The following is a 23,731-nucleotide window of genomic DNA, read 5'->3' as shown; positions in this document are numbered from 1 at the left end:
TTCATTTTCTAGGAAGTTTCCCTGTAACACTTTTTTTTTGTAAAATATGGACTATCCTCTATATTTGGAATAGTACAACTCCACTGGTGTTGAACATATAACAGTATGCATGCAGTCAGCTTCATATTGAAAGTCTCAGGAACACTTATGTGTGTAAATGCACAAGATGTAAAGGAAAGGGTTTGGAGGGGAAAGAGTTAATATCAGAAGCTGACAAGAAACCACTGCCCAGCTCTACAGCTGTAAATCTCCTCCCCCACCCCCAAATGTGACAACAGCTTGCCACACTGTTTCTCCACAGATTCCTTTATTTTAATCACAGCACAGACAGAACCAAAGAAAGAGGAGTGTGAGCAAACATGACTTTCTTGCCTGCTGCTGTATTTAGGTGACAACAAGCAGATAACCATACCCAGCCCCAGACTACCCACATAGCCCAGATTTCATCTTCGCCCTCTCTCTTAGAGCAGTAGCTGCAGAAATCCAGCCCATTTTCCTGGCCCATGTGAGTCAGCACAGCCAATGGGAGTCTTAGAAATACGTAGAAGCATTATAGTATAGTTGGGGCATTATGAATGCAGGCAATTTGGGCTATAGTAATCCTCTATTCTGAGCCCCTAGTAAGTGCAGTACAGCAGGCCCCCCATTCGACCCAAAACTCACTCAAAACTCAACTGTCCCCTCCTTGATGACGGTCCTGCATATCATTGTAGCATCCTCCCTTCCAAGCAGCCCCCACAGCTCCTTTTGGTACCGTCTGCCTGTGGTACCTGGAGATGCTGGGCTGCCATTGGCACTTGCTGTCAGTCAATGGACAGACGAGCACAAATCTCAAGTAGCCAGAGCAAGACAGATGGGTTTTGCAGTATAATACAGACTGTGCCACTCTTGCATTACTCAGTGACTCACGGCAGCCCTGAGTCTGTCCGTGTGCGCCGAGTACCGCTGTGCTATCTCTTCCTTTTGTGGGATTATCGTGTGTTTAGGGGCTGCCATGCCAGATGCTGGCTTAGTCATGTTATCCCCTCAAGAAGCAGCCAAGATTTACCATGCTAATTACATTCGGAACTCTGGGGCCATTGGGGTGCTGTGGGCAATATTTACTATTTGCTTCGCCATTGTCAACATCGTGTGTTTCATCCAGCCATACTGGATCGGGGATGGAGTGGACACCCCACAGGCTGGCTACTTTGGCCTCTTCCATTTTTGCATCGGCAGTGGCTTTTCAAAGGAGCTCACTTGTACAGGAAGCTTTACCGAATTCTCCTCCATCCCTTCGGGAGCCTTCAAAGCCGCATCTTTCTTCATTGGCCTGTCCATGACCCTCATCATTGGTTGCATCGTGTCCTTCGGGCTCTTCTTCTTCTGTAACACAGCGACGGTGTATAAGATCTGCGCCTGGATGCAGCTCTGCTCTGGTGAGTGTATCATGTACACACGAGTCTGTGCTGCTTTGTGCCATTTACCCATTTTATCATTTATTCCTTTTCACCCTTAATAAACGAATGTAAAGTTCTTGTATCAGTCAACCCAAGGCTTCCCCCTGCTCTTTGGAAGCCATGTACCATGGTTACTCTGCAGGCCCGGACTGGCAATCTGTGAGTTCTGGCAAATGCCAGGGGACCAGCTGTAAGATGCCATAGTCAGTCACTGTGAAGTGGGCTGGTGGGGGACTGGTTGGGCCTCTGTGTACTACTGCCAGGGCGTGTTTTGACTTCCAATTCAGACCTGTTACTCTGCCTCCCTCCTCACAATGTCCAAATGTTCCCCAGCAACTTCTACTTATCTGTCAGGAAATTAATAGTTTGTAGAGGTGCAAAGAGATTATGAGAGATGCTGTGATGCCAGGGCAGCCATCAGGCTTCTAAAAGGGTTACAACTCTAGGACGCCTCATAATTTTTGGCACCCTTTACACCAGTATTTAATATGGCTCAATATGTCACAGGGGCAGAAGATGCAGGTGGTGCAAAGTGGGTGTTTGGTGGCATCCCTGTGAGGTGCTGACACAGTCAGTCAGCAATTGTTTTGGATAAAGAATGTGCCAGTAACTTGGTTACAGAGTCAGTCGGAGAGAGTCCAGGGTAGAACAGGGTGACAGTTGTATGTAACACAGGTTGTTGGTTAGAGATTGTCAGGAAGCAGAACTAATTGTTTGAAGCATTTGCCAAGGGGCACAGACTGTTTGTTAGAGAGTCACAAGGAATTCAAGTGATGTGATGGCAGACAGCTTCATTCAGCTTATAAATGTGAGATTCTGATAACAAGTTCAGCTAATTCTAATTTCAGTGTATTAACTACTGCAGCAATCAATGTTGTCATCATCTCAGATAGGGTTGTAAATAGCTTAATAGTTGTTTTTGTAGTTACATAGTTATATAGTTAGTTACATAGTTAAATCGGGTTGAAAAAGGACAAAGTCCATCAAGTCCAACCCCTCCAAATGAAAACCCAGCATCCATACACACACCCCTCCCTACTTTCACATAAATGATATATACCCATACCTATACTAACTATAGAGTTTAATATCACAATAGCCTTTTATATTCTGTCTGTCCAAAAAATCATCCAAGCCATTCTTAAAGGCATTAACTGAATCAGCCATCACAACATCACCTGGCAGTGCATTCCACAACCTTACTGCCCTGACTGTGAAGAACCCCCTACGTTGCTTCAAATGAAAGTTCTTTTCTTCTAGTCTGAAGGGGTGTCCTCTGGTACGGTGATCCTCTTTATGGGTAAAAAGGTCCCCTGCTATTTGTCTATAATGTCCTCTAATGTACTTGTAAAGTGTAATCATGTCCCCTCGCAAGCGCCTTTTTTCCAGAGAAAACAACCCCAACCTTGACAGTCTACCCTCATAATTTAAGTCTTCCACACCTCTAACCAGTTTAGTTGCACGTCTCTGCACTCTCTCCAGGTCATTTATATCCCTCTTAAGGACTGGAGTCCAAAACTGCACTGCATACTCCAGATGAGGCCAGGGACCTATAAAGAGGCATAATTATGTTTTCACCCCTTGAGTTAATGCCCTTTTTTATGCAAGACAGAACTTTATTTGCTTTAGTAGCCACAGAATGACACTGCCCAGAACTTGGTATGTACAAAAACCCCATGATCCTTCTCATTTAAGGAAACTCCCAACACGCTGCCATTTAGTGTATACCTTGCATATTATTTTTGCCAAAGTGCATAACCTTGCATTTATCAACATTGAAACTCATTTTCCAGTTTGCTGCCCAGTTTTCCAACTTAGACAAATCACTCTGCAAAGTGGCAGCATACTGCATGGAATCTATAGATAGATTTAGCATCATCTGCAAAAATAGAAACAGTACTTTCAATGCCCACCTCCAGGTCATTAATAAACAAGTTGAAAAGCAAGGGACCTAGAACAGAGCCCTGTGGTACTCCACTAACAACACTGGTCCAATTAGGAAATGTTCCATTTACCACCACTCTTTGTAGTCTATCTTTTAGCCAGTTCTCTATCCAGGTACAAATATTATGTTACAGGCAGGGCCGGAACTAGGGGTAGGCAGAAGAGGCAGCTGCCTAGGGCGCAACAATTATGGGGCGCTGGGCAGCTACCTCTTCTGCCTACCCTTAGACCAGACTCTACCACTCGCCAGACTTTCTCACTTACGCGAGCATCGGCGTCACGCATCGCATATGCTTGTGTAGTCTGCGTGCATGCGCGTCGCGGCGCTCCATCAACGCGCTTGCGTGTGACGTCACTGCGCAAGCGACTGGGGAAGTGAGGGCGAGCTGGCCGGCTGGGTCGCCTAGGGCGCCCGGCTAGCCTGGCCCGCCTCTGGTTCCAGGCCAACATTCCTTAATTTAACCAGTAACCTTCTGTGTGGCACTGTATCAAATGCTTTAGCAAAGTCTAAGTAAATCACACCCACTGCCATCCCAGAATCGAGGTCCCTGCTTACCTTCTCATGAAAATAAATTAAGTTAGTCTGGCAAGATCTATTACGCATAAAACCATGGCATACACTCATAATATTATGATTTGCTATAAAGTCCAGTATCTTATCCTTTAATAAGTGCTAGAGATGTCACAAATGTGGAGTGGTCAGAGTCCCCTCTCTGTGATCTGTAGCAATGGTATGTTGGTCATATTGGTGGTATCTTGGTTCTATGCAGGGAAGGCCACTGGTTCCTAATGCTGTGAGTCTCTGGTTTTGCTTGCTTTTTCGTTTAGTGAGCATTGTCTGTGGTTCGGATGGACAGACTGAAGGCAATGTGGTTTGGATGGCTAGATTGGAAGCAAAAAATCTGTCAGTTTGGCTAACTTTCTCACATTTAATAGTGACAAAAAATGAGTTGTTAGTATCACACTTTGGCCAAAATAAGTAAGCTCACATGCCACATGAAGGCACTCATTGTATGTGAGTCCTACATTATCTATTAGCATTCTGTAGTGCATTTAAATCAAGTCTCCCAGCAAACAGTGTGAGTAATAAGACCATGTTGCACTTACCCTTAACTCAGAATCTCTAGTGAGAAAGCAGAGAGCTTTTAAGCCCCAGCCCATAAACTTACACCTGTAAATATTTCATTTTCCTAAAGGATTAATGGCACTAGATCTTACATATTTTGGTAAAAATGTGGTACTAACGCCTAATTTTTTCAAACAATAATTATTTTTAAAGGCAAACTTTGAGCTGGCAATTTTTCTACTTCTTTTTGTGTACAAATAATGTATTTTTATCATTTAAAGCAGCTGGTCAACTCCAGAATGTGGGTTAGACCTAATGCTGGCACAAGGGTGCTTATAACAGCTGGTCACTTGCCACAGTGTGGGTTAGGCAAAGTGCTGGAGATTTCTTTCTGTGTATTGTGTACTAGATTTTATTCCTTGTATAACGAATATTCAGATATCGAGCTTGTTTCAATGCAGTGATCTAAAACTAACCATTTGGATTTAAAGAAGAAAAATATCAGATGATGTTCAGGCCATTAATTGACACATAGCAATCATACATAATGTGTTTTGTCCTGGAAATAGTAGGACAAATAGATAGACAATATATTCAAAGATATTGTCATTAGCCGCAGAAATATTCTAACCTGTCTGATCGACTTAACGACTGATCTCCATGGCAAGAAAATTGTTGGAACAATTATTTGAAGCCCACTCATGGTCTGGAAGTCATATGAAACTCAGTTTCGTATAATTATATCTCCATGTCTATTACCAGCTTTAGAGACGTTCCTACCATACTATGTGCTGGCCAATGGGACACAAAGATTGGTGTCTTTTTACTCATTTGAATACAGAACAAGACAACATATTCCCTAGTGAGACAAAAACTCTCTTTATCAACTGTAACCCAACACAATAAGGCAACATTACACACCATATAAGGGCTATTCATTTCTGGAGAATGAAAAATCCTTTCTACATCACAGTCCTCTGATACTATGTAAACAGTAGTAGATTTTTATCTCATAACTTCATAAGTATACCCTGAGCTGCTAATACATCCTGCAAACACTTACTTAAAGGGATGGTTCATCCAGGGGTGATCCTGCCCCTTTACCGCCTGAGACGGCTTCCTACTGCCGCCCCCCTCCTCCACCTTTTTGGCACTGGAGGGGGTCCAGGGGGCTCTTAAAGTTACCAGGAGTGCCATTTCTACCGCCCCTGGTAACCAGCGGGGCGCTGCCACCTGAGGCGAGTTTCTCAACACCCCTGGGTTCCCTTTTACGTTAACTTTTAGTATATTATAGAATGGTCAATTCTAAGCAACATTTCAATTTGTCTTCATTGTTTATTATGTATAGTTTTTGTTATATATAGTCTTTTTCTTCTGACTTTTTCCAGTTTTCAAATGGGGGTCACTGACCCCATTAAATAACAAATGTTCTGTAAGGCTACACATTTATTGTTATTGCTACTTTTTTGTTTAGGCCCTCTCCTATTCATATTCCAGTCTCTTCAAATCAATGCATGGTTGCTAGGATAATTTGGACCCTAGCAACTGGATTACTAAAATTGCAAACTGGAGAGCTGCTCAGTAAAAAGCTAAATAACTCAAAAACCACAAATAATAAAAATGAAGACCAAATAGGCTCAGAATATCAATCTTTGCATCATACTAAAAATTAATTTAAAGGTGAACAACCCCTATAATTCATCTGAAGGTGTCAACTGTGCTGCCAAAAACCTATAAAAAGCTCAATTTTCAAATAAATATGCCCATACACCAATGACACTGCATCTTTATAAGAGTTCAGGCATTGCACTTACATAAGTGGGTGGAGAGGTTTATGCAGTGTGCTTGCAGCTTTTGTGTCATTTGCAGCAATGCCCCGACATATCATGAGGGCTGCCATCACAAATCACAGGGCCCTGTACAAAAAAATTATCTGGTTCCTTTTTGTTTAGCAGCAGAACTTGCAGGCTTGTTATACAGTGAGGGACAGTGGCTACTCACACCCCAAGCACATTATATAAAGTAGGAAGCACTCCATACTGGGTGCTGAAACACCAAGGACAGTATACACAGTGAGAAGCAGTGGGTACTGGCATTCCATGGCATTATATACAGTGATAGGCATTGGGCACAGTTTACAGAGATTACACATCATTCACATCAGTATATAACATATAGGTGTATAAAAATGTTCAATTAACCTCTTTTTGTCCACATGGCCTTTGCTTTACTTACCCTTTTCTTTCTTTGTCTTTTCTCTACTTGTATCTGTTCTTATGCTTTTCACTTATGAATGTATTTTTTTCTATATTTCTCTTCCTTTAACTGTCATAATGGGTAATCTAGCTTCCCCCACCTTTTCTCTATCGCCCACTATGTTCTCTTTGTTTTTTATTTTATAGGATGTTTCCTTGTAACATTCTTTTTAATGGACTATCCTCTATATTTGGAATATATGCAGTATGCATGCAGTCAGCTTCATCTTGAAAGTCTCAACCCTTATGAGTGAAAATGCACAGGATGTAAAGGAAAGGGTTTGAATGGGAAAGGGTTAATATCAGAAGCTGATAAACCACTGCCCAGCTCTAAAGCAGTATATCTCCTCCCCCACCCCCTACTTACAACAGCTTGCCACAATGTCTCTCCACAGATTCCTTTATTTTAATCACAGCACAGACAGAACCAAAGAAAGAGGAGTGTGAGCAAACATGACTTTCTTGCCTGCTGCTGTATTTAGATGACAACAAGCAGATAACCATACCCAGCCCCAGACTACCCACACAGCCCAGATTTCATCTTCCCCCTCTCTCTAAGAGCAGTAGCTGCAGAAATCCAGCCCATTTTCCCGGCCCATGTGAGTCAGCACAGCCAATGGGAGTCTTAGAAATACGAAGAAGCATTATAGTATAGTTGGGGCATTATGAATGCAATTTGGGCTATAGTAATCCTCTATTCTGAGCCCCTATTAAGTGCAGCACAGCAGGCCCCCCTTTAGATCCAAAACTTACCGGGCCCAGGACAACTATCCGCCCGTTGATGGCGGGGATATCATTGTAGCATCCTCTCTTCCTAGCAACCCCCACAGCTCCTTTTGGTACCGTCTGCCTGTGGTACCTGGAGATGCTGGGCTGCCATTGGCACTTGCTGTCAGTCAATGGACAGTCGAGCGCAAATCTCGAGTAGCCAGAGCAAGACAGATGGGTTTTGCAGTATAATACAGACTGTGCCACTCTTGCATTACTCAGTGACTCACTGCAGCCCTGAGTCTGTCCGTGTGCGCCGAGTACCGCTGTGCTGATATCTCTTCCTTTTGTGGGATTATCGTGTGTTTAGGGGCTGCCATGCCAGATGCTGGTTTAGTCATGTTATCCCCTCAAGAAGCAGCCAAGATTTACCATGCTAATTACATTCGGAACTCTCGGGCAATTGGGGTGCTGTGGGCAATATTTACCATTTGCTTCGCCATTCTCAACATCGTGTGTTTCACCCAGCCGTACTGGATCGGGGATGGAGTGGACACCCCACAGGTCGGCTACTTTGGCCTCTTCCATTTTTGCATCGGCAGTGGCTTTTCAAAGGAGCTCACTTGTACAGGAAGCTTTACCGAATTCTCCTCCATCCCTTCGGGAGCCTTCAAAGCCGCATCTTTCTTCATTGGCCTGTCCATGACCCTCATCATTGGTTGCATCGTGTCCTTCGGGCTCTTCTTCTTCTGTAACACAGCGACGGTGTATAAGATCTGCGCCTGGATGCAGCTCTGCTCTGGTGAGTGTATCATGTACACACGAGTCTGTGCTGCTTTGTGCCATTTACCCCTTTTATCATTTATTCCTTTATATACTTCAACCATCAGGTTTGGACTGACAATCAAAATAGGCCCTGGCATTTCAGCTACACAGAGGCCCAATCAGCCCACACCAACCCAATAAATAGTGACAATCTATGGAATCTTACAGCAGCCCCTCTGGCATTTGCCAGAACCCACAGATTGCCAGTCCGGGCCTGTCACCCAATAATACATATATAAATGTAGAAAGTATTGTGTCAGTCGACCCGAGGCATCCCCCTGCCCTTTAGAAGCCACATACTATATTAACTCTAGGGGGAACAACGGTCTCTGAATTTCTGGCACCCTTTACATCAGTATTTAATATGGCTCAATATGTCACAGGGGCAGATGATGCAGGTGGTGCAAAGTGGGTGTTTGGTGGCATCCCTGTGAGGTGCTGACACAGTCAGTCAGCCATAAATTGTAATTGTTGTTGGATACAGAATGTAAAAGTACAGTCAGAGAGAGTCCAGGGTAGAACAATGTCACCGTTGCATGTAACACAGGTTGTTGGTTAGGGATTGTAGTAAAATAGCAGATCCAATACCTGGCTGTATGATGCAGCAAACGGGGTAATACCAACTTTATTACATGGTGCCTATGACACTTCACACATGATCAAACGTTTCAGTACCACTCGTCCCTTCCTCAGTGAAGTTCCACACTAAGGAAGAGACGTGTGGTCCGAAACAATTGTTCTTTTGTAGTGTCAGTTTGTATTACCCCATTTGCTGCATCATACAGGTATTGGGTCTACTATTTTCTTACTATTATATCACTTATGTGTGGCTAGACCAGTACCAATGCCTTCACCCTGCCTCTCATACTTCACTCTGTTGTTAAGGGATTGTCAGGAAGCAGAAGTTTGAAGCATTTGCCAAGGAGCACAGACTGTTTGTTGGAAAGTCACAAGGGCTGCAAGTTGTTGGTTGTGTTGGTTACAGTGGAGGTTAGTTAAGCAGGGCCGCTCCTGCCATGAGGCAAGGTGAGACCCTTGCCTCAGGCGGCAACGAGCGGCCAGTTACAAGGGGCGGCAAAAAGCCGCCTCTTGTAACAGTAAGAGACGAACTTCTGGGTTTTAACCTGGAAATTCGGCTCCGCTAGTGCAGAGAGCGCTATTGCACTCAATGCACTAGTGATGCTGCCCCCCTTAGACCCTCTCCGACACTAATTTTTAAGTGCAGAGCAGAAGAGGATGGGGGGCGGCATCTGTGCCCAGGATTGGCACTGCAGGTAAGTGGTCATATTCATCTACCAATGAATTATGATGGCAGACAGCTTCATTCATCTTAACTTAATATATAATATTAATAAATGTCATCATCTCAGATAGGCTTTTAAATAGCTTATCTAGTTGTTTTCACTGTGCTAGAAATGTCACAACTGTGGAGTGATCAGAGTCCCCTCTCTTTGATCTGTAGCAATGGTATGCTGGTCATATTGGTGGTATCTTGGTTCTATGCAGTAGGGATGCACCGAATCCACTATTTTGGATTCGGCCTAACCCCCGAATCCTTCGTGAAAGATTCAGCCGAATACTGAACCGAATCAGAACCCTAATTTGCATATGCAAATTGCATATGCAAATTAGGGGTGGGAAGGGGAAAACATTTTTTACTTCCTTGTTTTCTGACAAAAAGTCACGTGATTTACCTCCCGCCCCTAATTTGCATATGCAAATTAGGGTTCAGATTCGGTTCGGCCAGGCAGAAGGATTCGGGCGAATCCGAATCCTGGATTCGATGCATCCCTACTATGCAGAGAGGTCCACTGGTTCCCAGTGCTTTGAGCCTCGTTTTTGTTTGCTTTTTGGCTTAGTGGGCATTGTCTAGGGTTTGGATGGACTGAAGTAGTGATGTGCAGGCCTGCCTGATACCATCGGGACCCCGGGTTCGGGTTGACCTCAGCACACCCTTTGCGGGTTATTTCCTGCTCTCCCTGCCTGCAACCTTACACTGCCAGCTTCCTGCTTCTGGCATCCTTTTTTATACTCTCTCGTTCACCCAGCTCCTTTTGTGATGTAATCTGCAGGGCAGGCTATATATAGAGGGCAGGAGGCAGGTTCAGGTAGAGAAAAGCAGACAAAAACCAGTGAGTTTGACTTACTTTGTCTTACTTTGGTTTGCTCTCTCTCAGACCTAGCTACCAGTAAATTGTGCATGCATTTAACCCCCCCCCATTCACCATGGTGGCACAGACTGCCTGAACGTGTGCCCCCCATTGACTTTGATGGGATCACTTTCTGGGTAACAGTCACTTGACATGGACTTATAACAGGGCGTTTGGTGGAATAATTTTGGGTTTGGACTGGCCGACAGGGCACTGGGAAAAAACCTGGTGAAACCCTGGCTCTTGTGGGCCATGCTGTTCCCTGCGCTAATCTTCTTGCCACAGGTCGCGTAAAATACAAGGTGCACGCGTGTGCCCACCGGGAGGGGGGCGCCTTGGAAGGGGGACCTGGAGGGGGGCCCTGCAACAACAGCCCCAGTGGGCCCCTGTCCAACCCTGCCATAACCCTCTAGCTGGTATGCCTACTCCATTTCGAACAGCACAAAATAAATGGCAGTTACAGATACCGGAGCTTAACCAGGAATACTGGGATGAAGCCACGGAGACAATGTATTCTAGTATAATACCAGTGAACGACAGCTCCAGTTTAAAGTCTTCCATCAACTTTATAAAACCCCCGGTAAAACTTAAAGCTGTGAGCAAGACAGACAATTATATTTGTCCTAGGTGTAGAAATCCTGCTGCTAATTTTATACACATGATCTGGGCCTGTCCAGTAATCAGTGCATACAGGTCTTAGATAATGGCATCCCTAGCAACCACCCTTGACTTCTCACAGGTGCTATCTTCTACGGTGTGTCTACTGGGGGTAGTAGACCAAGTAGTACCTACTGCCCATGCAAGAGTGAGATTTAAGGCATTACTATATTATGCAAAGAAAAATCTAATTATGCAAGTGACTCCCCCCAAGTGGCTCATGGATAAACCCTTGATCAAGCTCACACACGAAGCCAGGGGCACGGCCCGCAATATTTGACAAGATATGGAGCCCATGGTGGGAGTTGGGCCCTAGCACTCAACCAAGTAGTGATATGGCGAGGGAATAAGGGAACTCTTTTGCATATACAAAACACATATATTAGGTCAACCTGTAAGAAAGGGATAACCAATCTTTCGCAATGAAAATAAAACCAGTGACACACAACTATATTTATTGTCAATGTTTATTATTTGTAAAACAAGTAAAGCATTACCTTTAAAAAGAAAAAAAGCAGAACAATCTGAATACAATCTGAATATTGATTGGATTCACAGAACAGAAATAAACTTTGGAACATAATCTTGAGCCTTCAAATAACTTGCCCACTGCAGATATCAAACCTATGGGCTTGTAATTGCCAGGCTGACATCTCTTTGTAAACATTAAAACTACATCAGCTTTCCTCCAATCCATAGGTACCATACACGGTGAGAGAGAATATGAAAAAAGAGGCCTGCCTAAACTTAATTAACCTCTCTAGCCCAAGGTTGTATTCCATCAATCCTTGGTGCCTTAATTACATTAATTTTTGAGTACACATTTATGTACCATATCCTGAGTCAACCTGTTATGATTGAGCAGACCATCTGTGCCCTATTGAGTGGGTCTTGAAACTCTGACTTCTCTACTGACTTCTCTATTGTATACAGCAAAGAAAATAACTGATTAAAATAACTGATTAAGCACATTTGCATATTTTTACTATTAAGATAACTATAATATAAATATTATATAATATAAACTTTTGGGGATTCGTTTTAGTCTGTGCCACAATCAGTTCCTCATTTTCTTACTTCAACTTTTGACTAATTGCTGTTTTACAACACTTGTTAAGGTATTAAAGTGATACTGACACAAAAAACTACTCTTCAAAATATTGATATACTTACCTATAGTTACCTATAGGTCATTTTGATTGTTTCTTGCTGATAGATCTGCTTTTGTATGTAATTGTTGTTTGAATTCCTAAACCTGACTGTTTTGCCAGCCTGACTCTCCCTTCTCACCCTGTCAAAGTTTCTAATGCTAACAGACAACTGCTGGGGGATCAGAAAGTCAATGTAAAAACATTGGGCAAATATTTTATGGCTAAATTATAAATAGCATGCAAACACAATGTTATGATAGTGATGTTAAAAAGATTTAATTTATAGTGTCAGTAGCTCTTTAAGGGTAAAGACCCATACAGCTACTAGTAGCAGCTAATTGTCACAAAATAGACAATAGGGATAATTGGCTTTGCTTTAACAGAGGCAATTCTCAGTATTGTCTATGGCAGGGTGTTTTCTTGGCATTCGTATCCACAAAAAGTAACTGCTACTAGTAGGTCCAGAGATACTAGTAGCATCTACTTGTTGTGGCTACAAAGTACCCTACCATAGAATTGCCTCTGCTAAAACACACGTAGTGTCTTAGCAAAGCCAATTATCACTTCTCTCTATTTTTAGCTGCTACTAGAGTCCTGCAGCGTGTCGGTTGCCTGCCGGCTAGCCGCAAAACATGCGATACCCTGCGGGTTGCAGGTAGAAGTTTGGGGAGCTGGTATAGACGCGGGTCGGCGGGTCACCGGGTTTGCGGGTCTTCTCAATAGTGAGTTTTACTCCTTTTTTCTGATCACGCCTACTTCCAATGATGCCATTTCTAGTTTACAATGACAGCACTTCCTGTTTTACTCCTTTTTTTCTGAGCATGCCAACTTCTAATGATGTCACTTCCGGTTTACAACGACAGCACTTCCTGTTTCATGATGGTCATTGGGTCGTGGATCGGTTTGCGAATAAGGTACTTGTGGGTCGGGTATCGGGTTCAAACGGGTAAGTATGAGAGTTGCGTGTCCAGTTGCGGGTCGGGTACGGGTTTAACAAATTGGTTCCGCGCAGGACTCTAGCTGCTACCTAGTAGCTTTGTGTGTCTTCACCTTTATATTATTTAAAGGGGTTGTTCATATTTGAGTTAACTTTTAGTATGATGTTGTAGAGAGTGATATTTTGAGACAATTTGCAGACTGATAAAAATTGTACCAGATGTGTAGGTATTTTTATCACTCAGACCTCGTTTATAAAAACAAAACTCAGAGAAAAGGCTATTCAAATAAGTGAGGTTATTTATTAGACAAAGACAAACAAGACAAGAGTTTTGCCTAGGAAGTTGTCACAATCACACCACAGCATAGTACTTAAGTGTGACAGGAGAACTTCCCAAAGACACTCCTCTTACAACAAGCTTTTATACCTTTTTACAGAGCATTTACCATAAAAACAAAGGGTACACGGAAATACCATACATGGTCAAAAGCCCTCCTCCTATATTAGAAGGCATGTAAGCTTACTATAGTAAATATTGCAATACCTGTTACATCATTTTATGTTTCTCTGATTCCAACAAACACAAACTATAAAAGCTATGTCTGCTAGTTTGAGACAGGATGGGGGTTTGCAGTTCTGAAGCAACACTTCTGTATCTAACTGTTGTTTGACTTCTGTCTGCAGAGTCTTGACCTTTGGTCATCATGTCATTGTATGATTATTACCTGAGACCACAATCATCAGCATTCCCTTCCCCCCTATCTGCCTTAGGTCTGGCCTTTGTAAGTACCAGGACAAGGGGGTCTTGAGCTTTAATTTATATTAATAGTCCTAAATACCAGCCATTACCCTTCATGGAATAGGATGTTCTCATTATTCTATTGTAAATATCATTATTTTATTGTCAGGTGACAGAAGTTTGCAGTGTATCAAACCAAAAACAGTTTTTGCACAGTGAAATGTTATTATAAGCAACTTTCCAGTTTACATAAATAAAACATTTTAATGGTTTTTATGTTATTTGAAAATGTAATTGCTATTAAAAGAAATATACCATTACTGCCACTGACTTCTGAAATAGAATTGCAAACCAGCTGATTTAGGGCAATGGCACACAGTATGTTTTGTCACCCACGCTTAATGTCCTTCAGCACAGGCAAGAAAGTGTCCAAAAATACATTTACATTTGTGTCACTGTGAATTGCTGCCAGTAAAACATCTTAAAGGAAAACTATACCCCTGAACAATGTAGGTCTCTATCGGGTAGAACTCCAGATGGAGACGCAGATGTCAAGATTCTAATTGGACTGGATGAAAAGTCTCAGGTAAAAACATTACATCTGACGCAACACGACTTTTGGATGTGGTCGCAGAAACAGCGTCTTCATCCGTCTTACCGTGTAGTTGTTACCTCCGACTTTTCATTCAGTCCAATTATATCTTGACGTGTGCATTTTGTCGCCGGGTGTCGATCCGACGAAAAAAGCTAGTGAAGGTTGACCCTTAAAATATATTGCATAAAACAGCTGCAAAACCCTGCTTCAACTAAATAAAATTTTGATGCTAATATTTGTAGTATGTGCCATTGGGTAAAGGGCAATATTTACTTAAATATATAATCCAGTTTGGTAAGATTCTTGAATATGCCACTTAATATGATATAATGATATATGATACTGTTGCCATAATATTCATATAGTTTTCCTTTAAGCACATAGCTCCTGGAAATTACCTTCTGCATTTTCTGGTGGTTGCGCAATTGAAATGTTTTACCAGTGCAAAGGTATCTTTGGACATTTCTTTTAACTCAATAGAAGAAATTAAGGCCAGGCAACAACACATACTGTGTGCTATTACCCTAAAGCTGGTTAAAATACAAATAGGAAAACTGACTCTTGTTACATAGTGTTTTCTTTTCCTTTAAATTAGGAGAATAACTGGAATTTTTACTTCCACATCCAATTCTGCAACATAATGTGGGTCACCTGAGAAACAGAGTTAAGAACCTGTCTATATTCATATTAACGGATATATGTAAAGGGAATTTCCCCTTCAAGTAAACGACTTGCCTTATAAAATAGGTTTTGTTACTTGAATGTTTAATCTCTGAATAACTTGGGGAACAAAAGCGTCCACTCTCTTGTTTGTGACAGATGGCATCTCAAAGTAGCTCCTTTCTAATCCTAGGGCAGATTAAAGTTGATTAGGCAATCAAGTTATTGTACATTCAAAAGGAATTTAAAAGAAGCATCCTGCACAAACTAATTATTTTGTAGAAGAAATTCGCAGTGACAAAGTGGTTACAATCATGCTCATGCTTTAACCATTTAATGTCTGATTGCAGTCACACAACTGTGGATCTTGCCTTTACTCTTATGGTGCTTACACACAATTGTTTTAACCTGTGCTTACCTATGTTGGATCTTTCATCCAGCACAGGGGAAGACATGAAGAAACTCAGGCCTGCATATGAGTTGCAACACACCACTATATTAATTCACTATGCCTGGTCGAAGTCTGGCGGTGTAGTATCTTAAATTGGTTCACGGCCAAGTATAAACTTGCCAAAAAAGAAGCTTAAAATTAAAAAAAAAGATTTTATCAAATTTGAATTCATGAGTTATTGAAATCAGAGTCTTATATTCAATGAACAAGAGTTACCAGCATGCATGCTAATCTATGAAAAGGACAATCAAGGCAATGAAAATTGCCAAATGAATTATGCTTAAAGGAGAAGGAAAGCTACCGAGGCAGTTTATTGCCAATAGATTAGCCACAACAGTGAAAGCTAGAACACCATTTTTATTCTTTAGAATGCTTTTCCATACCTGAGTTAACAGCTCCAGACACTGTCTTTGTTTGTTATTGTTAGGATAGCAGCTGCCATATTAGCTTGGTGTGACATCACATCCTGCCTGAGTCTCTCCCTGCTCGCTCAAAGCTCTGAGCTCTGATTATAGCAGGGAGGGGAGAGGAGCAAACTGAGCATGCTCAAGCCCAAGCCCTGGAGGGTTAAGCTGAAAGAAGGACGTCTGACACAGAAGCCCATGTGTACACAATAGAAGGCAAGAAATGTGGTGTTTCTTTTGACAAAGGACTCTGAGCAGCATTAGTTTGAAGGTTTACTAGTATATTCATATAGACCTTCCTGATAAAGCTTACTTAGTTTTAACCTTTCCTTCTCCTTTAAAAAATCATTCATAAAATACTAAATTCATTGTAAATGTCCATTCTTTATAAAGTGCACTATGCTGTGAGTAGTGGCAAGCAATTCTTTGTGCATGACACAATTTATTATGTGCATTGGGCTTGTGTACTACACAAAAGGAGGCCTATAAAAGGTGATATATGAAGTGTGTGGCTACTCAGCCTAAGAAATAGCTGAACCTTGGCCAAGGACAAAACTGAAAACAGAGTAACTAACACCTTCATGGAATCGAAGGGAGAAAAAGCAAATGGAAATCATATAACTAATTATGAATATTTCCATTTGAATATCTAACAGGAAAATAAAATAATAAAGGTCTAGGTACCACTGGTTATAGAAACACCAAAAATAGGAAGGTGTCAAGCCTAAGGCACATTTTAATGCTTTTACTTGCATTTTAACTTATACTATTAGAAATTGCTATAGTAACAGTGTCCCAATTTCTTCTCTTTTAGCTGCTTGCCTTGTACTTGGTTGTATGATTTTTCCAGATGGCTGGGATGCAGACGAGGTAAAGCGAATGTGTGGAGAAAAGACTGATAAATACTCTCTTGGAGCATGTTCGGTGCGTTGGGCATATATTCTAGCAATCATTGGAATCCTGGATGCCCTCATACTTTCGTTTCTGGCTTTTGTGCTTGGTAATAGGCTGGACAGTTTAATGGCAGAGCAATTGAAATTGGAAAGTAAAGGTACATGTTTTTAATTTATTTTATAAAATGATGTATTTACTTTTATATTTGATTAATTTATTGTCTATGTTATTTATCATATTATGTGGACACCAAATGTATGTGGACTCCTTCATTCTATGCTGCTAAAACTGAGGAAGGCTTTCTCCTAGATATTGCAACATTGTTGGTGGGATTTGCTTCCATTCATACACAAGATGATTGGCATTCCAATTAATCTCACAGGTGTTCAGTTAGGTTGAGGTGAGGACAGTTAAATGATTCTACTCTGCAAATTAGTTTTATATGGACAGAACGTTGTGTATGGGTGCAAGGCCATGCCAAAACTGTTGCCACAAAGTAGGAAGCACATAATCGATAAGAGTATCTTTGTATTGTTTAGTAACACCTATGTCAGCAATGGTGGGTGTGACTTAAACAGCCAATCCAAATAATTAGAGAGGGTGTCCACATAATTCTTGGCCCTGTAATGGATCTGTCATCAATGAACATTGGCATGTACAAATGAGCATTATCTTAGTTTAACTTTAGTTACTTGGTTCATGAACATAATCTTTAATTATAAATATGATAAGATAAATATGTTAATGGATCTTACATCACCTTTTGGGTGAGAAATGTCCAAGCAAAAACCTTTAAGAAGGGTTTAATGCCTACATACAAGAAAAATATAAATTTTACAAAAAGTCAGAATTTATAAACAACTTCTGGTTAGACATCTAGGGCAATTAGCCTTCCCACCTTTAGACTTCACTGTAACAATGCTCTTGAAGGAAGATAATGGATAAAGTAATGGGTAGTACGGTGTGCTTAATTGAAGTACAGATGCTGACTACTGATCATTTTCTAAAACTAAAGTTTTAAAGGTAACATTCCTCTCTGTGGTGTTTCAGTCTGGCAGCTCAGTACCAGGGGCGCTCCACCAATGAGGCGAGGTGAGAATCTCGCCTCAGGCGGCAGCGCCCCTTTAGGTACCAGGGCGGCAAAAATGCCGCTCCTTGTACTTTAAGAGCCGAATTTCCGGTTTTCTAACAGGAAATTTGGCTCTTCTAGCACAGAGCTCTGCACTAGCGTCCTGGGCCTCTCCACCGCCCTCACGGACTCCCCCTCAGACGCAAAAAGGAGAGCGAACGGGGAGGGGGGTGCGGCAGCAAGAGCAAGCTGCCTGAGGCAGCGGAGGGGCCAGGATCACCCCTGCTCAGTACAGTTCTGCTTGGCCCTACTCAGTCCTTCCTGCAGGTCATATCTTTACAGTTCCCTTTGTGCCCCATGTTAATAGTTGCAGAGTACTTGCATCTACAGAATTGGGCCCACAGGTTACTCTAGCACCAAAACTGGAAATTACACCAATCAGACTTGGAGAACTTTCGTCTCAATTCAGTATTAACATAAACAGTAAAAGGACAGTTCCCATAATAACCAACATGCAGACTGTAACTGTAAATATTATACATAGAGTATATGCTGTAGGGCAGTAGGCCTAACACATACCTCCCAACTGTCCAGTTTTTCAAAGGAACAGTCCTGATTTTGACAGCTCAACCCGAAGTCCCCGTTTGTTACTAGAATGTCCAGACTTTCTCTTTAATCTCCTGCACTGAGCAGCCAATAAAAGATAATTGGCAGAGAGCCAAGAATAGATACTTAGATACTTTTGTAACAATTTAAGATAAGCAAAGATACGGAGAAGCAGACGGCAGAGGGCACTTCTGAAAATGGGGTTTATTGGAGTAACTGCTGATGACACTGTGTCATCAGCAGTTACTCCAATAAACCCCATTTTCAGAAGTGCCCTCTGCCGTCTGCTTCTCCGTATCTTTGCTGCTTCCACAGTGGGGACACTGTGAGACTGAGCACCTGAATCGTGGGGAAAACGGTGAGCTGGTGCGGTCCTTATTCTTCTTTCTCACCAATTTAAGATAAGCAAATAAGTAATTGTAACCATTTAAAATAAACAGGTCTCTTGGGGAAACTGACTTGCAGCTTAAAGGGCAATTCACCTTCATTAGCAAAACTAATATAAAAAAACACAGAAATGTGTTCAAACTTGACAAATTTTGTAAAATGAACATGGTAATTAGGGGTGTGGCAACAAAGACAGTCTCAGCAAATCTATTCGTCCCACTTTCTATTTCACAAATGTTAGGAGGTATTCTAACATACCTCCTATTGTTCATCTTGCATCAACTTTTATGATGTAGAGAGTTATATTTGCAATTGTTTTTTATCCAGCAGCTTTCCAGTTTGCAGTTTCAGAAATCTGGTTGCTAGTGTCTAAATTACCTTAGCAACCATACATTGATTTGAATAAGAAACTGGAAAATGAATAGAAAAAGGAGTAATAAAAGCAGCAATAACAATACATGTGTAGCCTTAAAGAACATTTGTTTTTTTTAGATGGGGTTAGTGACTCCCGTTTGAAAGCTGGAAAGAGTGAGAAGAGGAAGGCAAATAGTTAAAAAACAATAAAAAAATATATGATGGAAACCAATTGAAAAGTCTCTTAAAACTGGCCATTCTATACCAAACTAAAAGTTTACTTAAGATGAAACACCCCTTAAAATACAGGCTCTAAATGTTCATTTGCTGCCAATAAACTACAAATACCTTAAAGTGGACCTGTCACCCAGACACAAAAATCTGTATAATAAAAGTCCTTTTCAAATTAAACATGAAAGTAGGATTTTTTTTATATTCAATTTTGAAATCTGACATGGGGCTAGACATTTTGTCAATTTCCCAGCTGCCCCTAATCATGTGACTTGTGCTCTGATAAACTTCAATCACTCTTTACTGCTGTACTGGAAGTTAGAGTGATATCACCCCCCTCCTTTTTCCCCCCAGCAGCCAAACAAAAGAACAATGGGAAGGTAACCAGATAGCAGCTCCCTAACACAAGATAACAGCTGCCTGGTAGATCAAAGAACAGTACTCAATAGTAAAAACCCATGTCCCACTGAGACACATTCAGTTACATTGAGAAGGAAAAACAGCAGCCTGCCAGAAAGCATTTCTCTCCTAAAGTACAGGCACAAGTCACATGACTGGGGGCAGCTGGGAAATTGACAAAATGTCTAGCCCCATGTCAGATTTCAAAATTGAATATAAAAAAAATCTGTTTGTTCTTTTGAGAAATGGATTTCAGTGCAGAATTCTGCTGGAGTAGCACTATTAACTGATGCGTTTTGAAAAAAACATCCCTTTAAAAACAGTGTCCACAAATTGGCTGCTGCCTGCTTGCTATCATTTTGAATTCCCAGACTGAAGGAAACAAGATTCAAATAATTTAAACAGTGTAATTAAAGTTCATTTTGCTGGACTAACGTGATAAAATAGGATTTTGAATAATTTTTTTGGGTGACGGGTCCCCTTTAAATAAAATATAAAGATTTTACAGAATACAACACGATCAAGGTAATCAGTAATAAGGAAAAAGGTTATAACCAACTTATTATTAACACTAAAGTCACAGTGCCCACTTAGGGTGTTATTTACTAAACTCCGAATACCAAAAACCCCCCAAAAATTGTTTTTTTAGTATAAAATTAGAATTTTTAGTGGAAAAAAAATCACACATTTTTCAGAATTTATCATACCCCGAGGATGGAAAAAGTCCCAATCTGAAAATCTGCCATCTCAGACCTGCCAAGGTTGCATATAAATCAATGCGAGAAGTCCCAAAGATTTTTTTGATCTGTGCAGGGTTTTGTGCAATAATCTGAAATTTTTATTTTTCACTTTTTTCAGATTTTTTTCCAGCAAACAAAATTTTTGGGAAAGTGTATTAATTAAATAAGCTGAAAAAACCCGTGCAGATTTGGTCGGAGTTTTTTTTCAGAAAATATTGAGATAAATTTGGACTAAATGTGGCCTCTGATAACAGTATTTATGCTGGGTGTATCTGATAAGAAATTGCCATTTCCTCCCTGACTTCTTTCTTCTTATCATTCTCCTTGGGGTCTGCAAAGCCTGTCCGTAGGATAATAGCCTGGAAAACAGTTCCAGTATGCTTTCTGGCACTACTCCTCCTTTGCCAAATTTACACCACCATTAAAAATGGGACTGCCCACTGGTTGAAACCTGTCAGCTTTTGTGATGTTGCCCCTTACAGGGCAGGGAATAAGCATCAGAAAGGTATTACAGGCAGGGCGGGAACTATGGGTAGACAGAGTAGGTACGTTCCTAGGGCACATAGCTGGGGGTGCCAGGCACATACCTTCTCTGACTCCTACCCCTAGTCCGGTCCCCTCTCTCCACTCTCATGCCAACTGAGAGGGACTGTGCACTCGTCTATGTCCATATGTGTTATGCAGTAACACTTCAGTCATAAAGATAAGCTTTCCATTTTTCCAGATCTCTGTGGGTTCAGAGGCTGTAATTTTCAAGTTGTATAATGAATAAATCCCTGTGATGACACTTGTGATGGGGCATCTCATTGTCTGTGCGTGTAGTACCAATTAATCTGGTGAAATTGCATAAGGCACAAAGACTTTGATTTTAAATAGGTTGTTAACATCTGTTGAAGACTGGTATGTGCTCTTGGAATTGTTATCACACCTTTCAGCCAGCATTTATTTATATAAGTAATGTTTCTAGATGTATGTATATTTCTTTTCCACTTTTGCATTTTCTGTTGAAACTAGTATGCCCTGTTTATATTCGAATGTGGGTGAGACTTAGATTTGTTCATTTTATATTTGTTGCTGTGTGATTGTGATTCCATCACTGAAGAAGGACCAAGAGAGAGGCACGATGGTGTAAATATAGAGGAAGCAGACTTGGGGGGATAGGACAGCAGGGTCTGCTTCCTCTATAGCTGTAAGAAATTTCCCCAGCCGCTCTCTTAACGACCCAGCATGGGGCGGCCAGTAGAGGGAGGTATGGGTAGGTGCGCACCAGGCACCTCTGAAGTTTTGTTTTTGTAGGGGGAGGTGAGGCATTGTTACTCTACTGCTGCAGCATTTATGCGGCTAAAATTACCCTGTTTGCACCAAATATTACAAATGTATTTGGGTAAGCCTTACTGACTAATTTACACTGATTTTTCCAAAAATAAAAAGTTTAATATGAGTACAGGATTACACTTGATGGAACTTTGTGCCCCCTCCCTTCCCAACTCTTTGTTACTGTGTATTTTTTTTGCGGGGGTAATGGCACTGATTTAATTTCAGCTTTTTTGGCTCAGGTTTTTGTATTGAGTTCTGATCTTTGTGTATCACCAAATTAGTCATTTATTTATTTACTCAAGATCTGTTGACAGAAAATCCATTGGATCATTGATTAGACTGTAGCTCATTGTGCAAGGTGCCAACACCAAGTTTACATTCAATTAATTCTTGCAGCCATTTTTTTGCATGCAAAGATATCTCAGACTTAGTTCCAGACTTAAATACGTTTGCTGAGGCTTGTTTTGGGTCTTGAGAGACATGTTTTGCACAGCTCTACGAAACACTCAAATCCCATTCATTTAAATGTAGGTTTCCAGAGCACATGGTATATAATGAGGAATTCCCATAATTTATGCTTAGTCAATCTACCAATTATACCCTAACAAGAATATTTTCACTTCCCTACAGATGATGGAAATGCCTAATATTAATAAGGTATGTACAGTGTAAGGCTGGATGGTGTTTAAGCATGGCACTTAGGTGGCCAATATGTGAAATGTATACATGTGCTTCTGCCTTAATATTTTGCATGGCTTCTTGTCACTAGATTGTGTTTGGCAATGTTTAGGCAATCTATGTGCTTTATTTTTCTGTAGTTTTTGTAGTCTGGGTTTTTTTTCTATTAGTCTGTGGAATACCCACCGTTTTAATACGTCATCGTTGACTGGAAACCAGTTAAGACGATGTAGATTCTTGATGTCTAGATGTCAGATCTAGGCTTGTAACAATAGTAACAGTTAGTAAATTACTGGATATATTAAAAGCAACAATCAATTGTGTATTGCAATTAAACAAGTTTCTTGTATGATCTGAATCCAAGATTTGACTAGAGACCTGCTGCAACATATATGGTAAATTAGGCTATTAAATGTGTACATGGAACACATAATAAAAGTTTAACACAATGCTGTACTTTTACTTGTTTTTTCGGAACAATAGTGGTGAAGATTGAAAATTTCCCCCAATCATTTGCATAGTAGTGGTGTGCAAGCACTGATTTACTCACTTAGAGACACTAAGCTGCACCAACTGCAACTTGGGTTAGTGGGTGGAATAGGGGATGCCTATGTGCAACCCCCTAATCATTCATATATTATTTGTAATTAGAAATCAGTGTATGTATTATAAGTGCTTTAAATCTGGTTTATTCACTAAGCAGAAATAATTCTATATTTTCTGCAGGTAGATGTTAAAGATATTTTACATGGATGGATTCAACCAGAAACTTAAAATAGTGTTATCAAGTGCTTTTAATTTTGTTCTCAAAGTCCGGAAACATTAATAAACTAAAATCCCTAACACCTGCAAACATTATATACTACCATATTAAACTTTGCAAGTTGTCTATAAGTTGTGCTGTTCAAACAAGAGATTTGCCAGAGATTCAAAGGAAAAAAATAAAGATTGCAGTGACAAATGCATGAACTTTTTCATAATCAGTGACTACGCCACTGCAAATCTTTGCCAGTGCACTAAATGTGCCACCACAATTTTCTCACAAAAGTAATTTCCAGTCTGGCAAACTATCATT

The 23,731-nt window shown here is 40.9% G+C and overlaps 1 protein-coding gene across 3 annotated transcripts in view; it reads left to right on the top strand.

The window, feature by feature from the left end:
* The first annotated feature begins 784 nt into the window (after positions 1-784).
* Positions 785-23,731, top strand: part of lhfpl3.L (LHFPL tetraspan subfamily member 3 L homeolog) — a 29,939-nt gene continuing 6,992 nt past the window's right edge. The window contains exons 1-3 of one of the 3 annotated variants that reach the window (NM_001094287.1): positions 785-1,418; positions 16,796-17,032; positions 22,609-22,635. In NM_001094287.1, the coding sequence (NP_001087756.1) occupies positions 1,016-1,418; positions 16,796-17,032; positions 22,609-22,625 (657 nt within the window). In that variant the 5' untranslated portion in view covers positions 785-1,015 and the 3' untranslated portion in view covers positions 22,626-22,635. Of the gene's footprint in view, positions 1,419-6,972; positions 8,215-16,795; positions 17,033-22,608; positions 22,636-23,731 lie in introns of those variants that run through there. The other 2 variants (XM_018251092.2, XM_018251093.2) reach the window with 2 other exon arrangements.

This window comes from Xenopus laevis, chromosome 3L, assembly GCF_017654675.1.
Source record: "Xenopus laevis strain J_2021 chromosome 3L, Xenopus_laevis_v10.1, whole genome shotgun sequence".
Taxonomy (NCBI): Eukaryota; Metazoa; Chordata; class Amphibia; order Anura; family Pipidae; genus Xenopus; species Xenopus laevis.
Note: the sequence above shows the minus strand (reverse complement) of the source record. Positions and strands in the feature narration are given on the sequence as shown.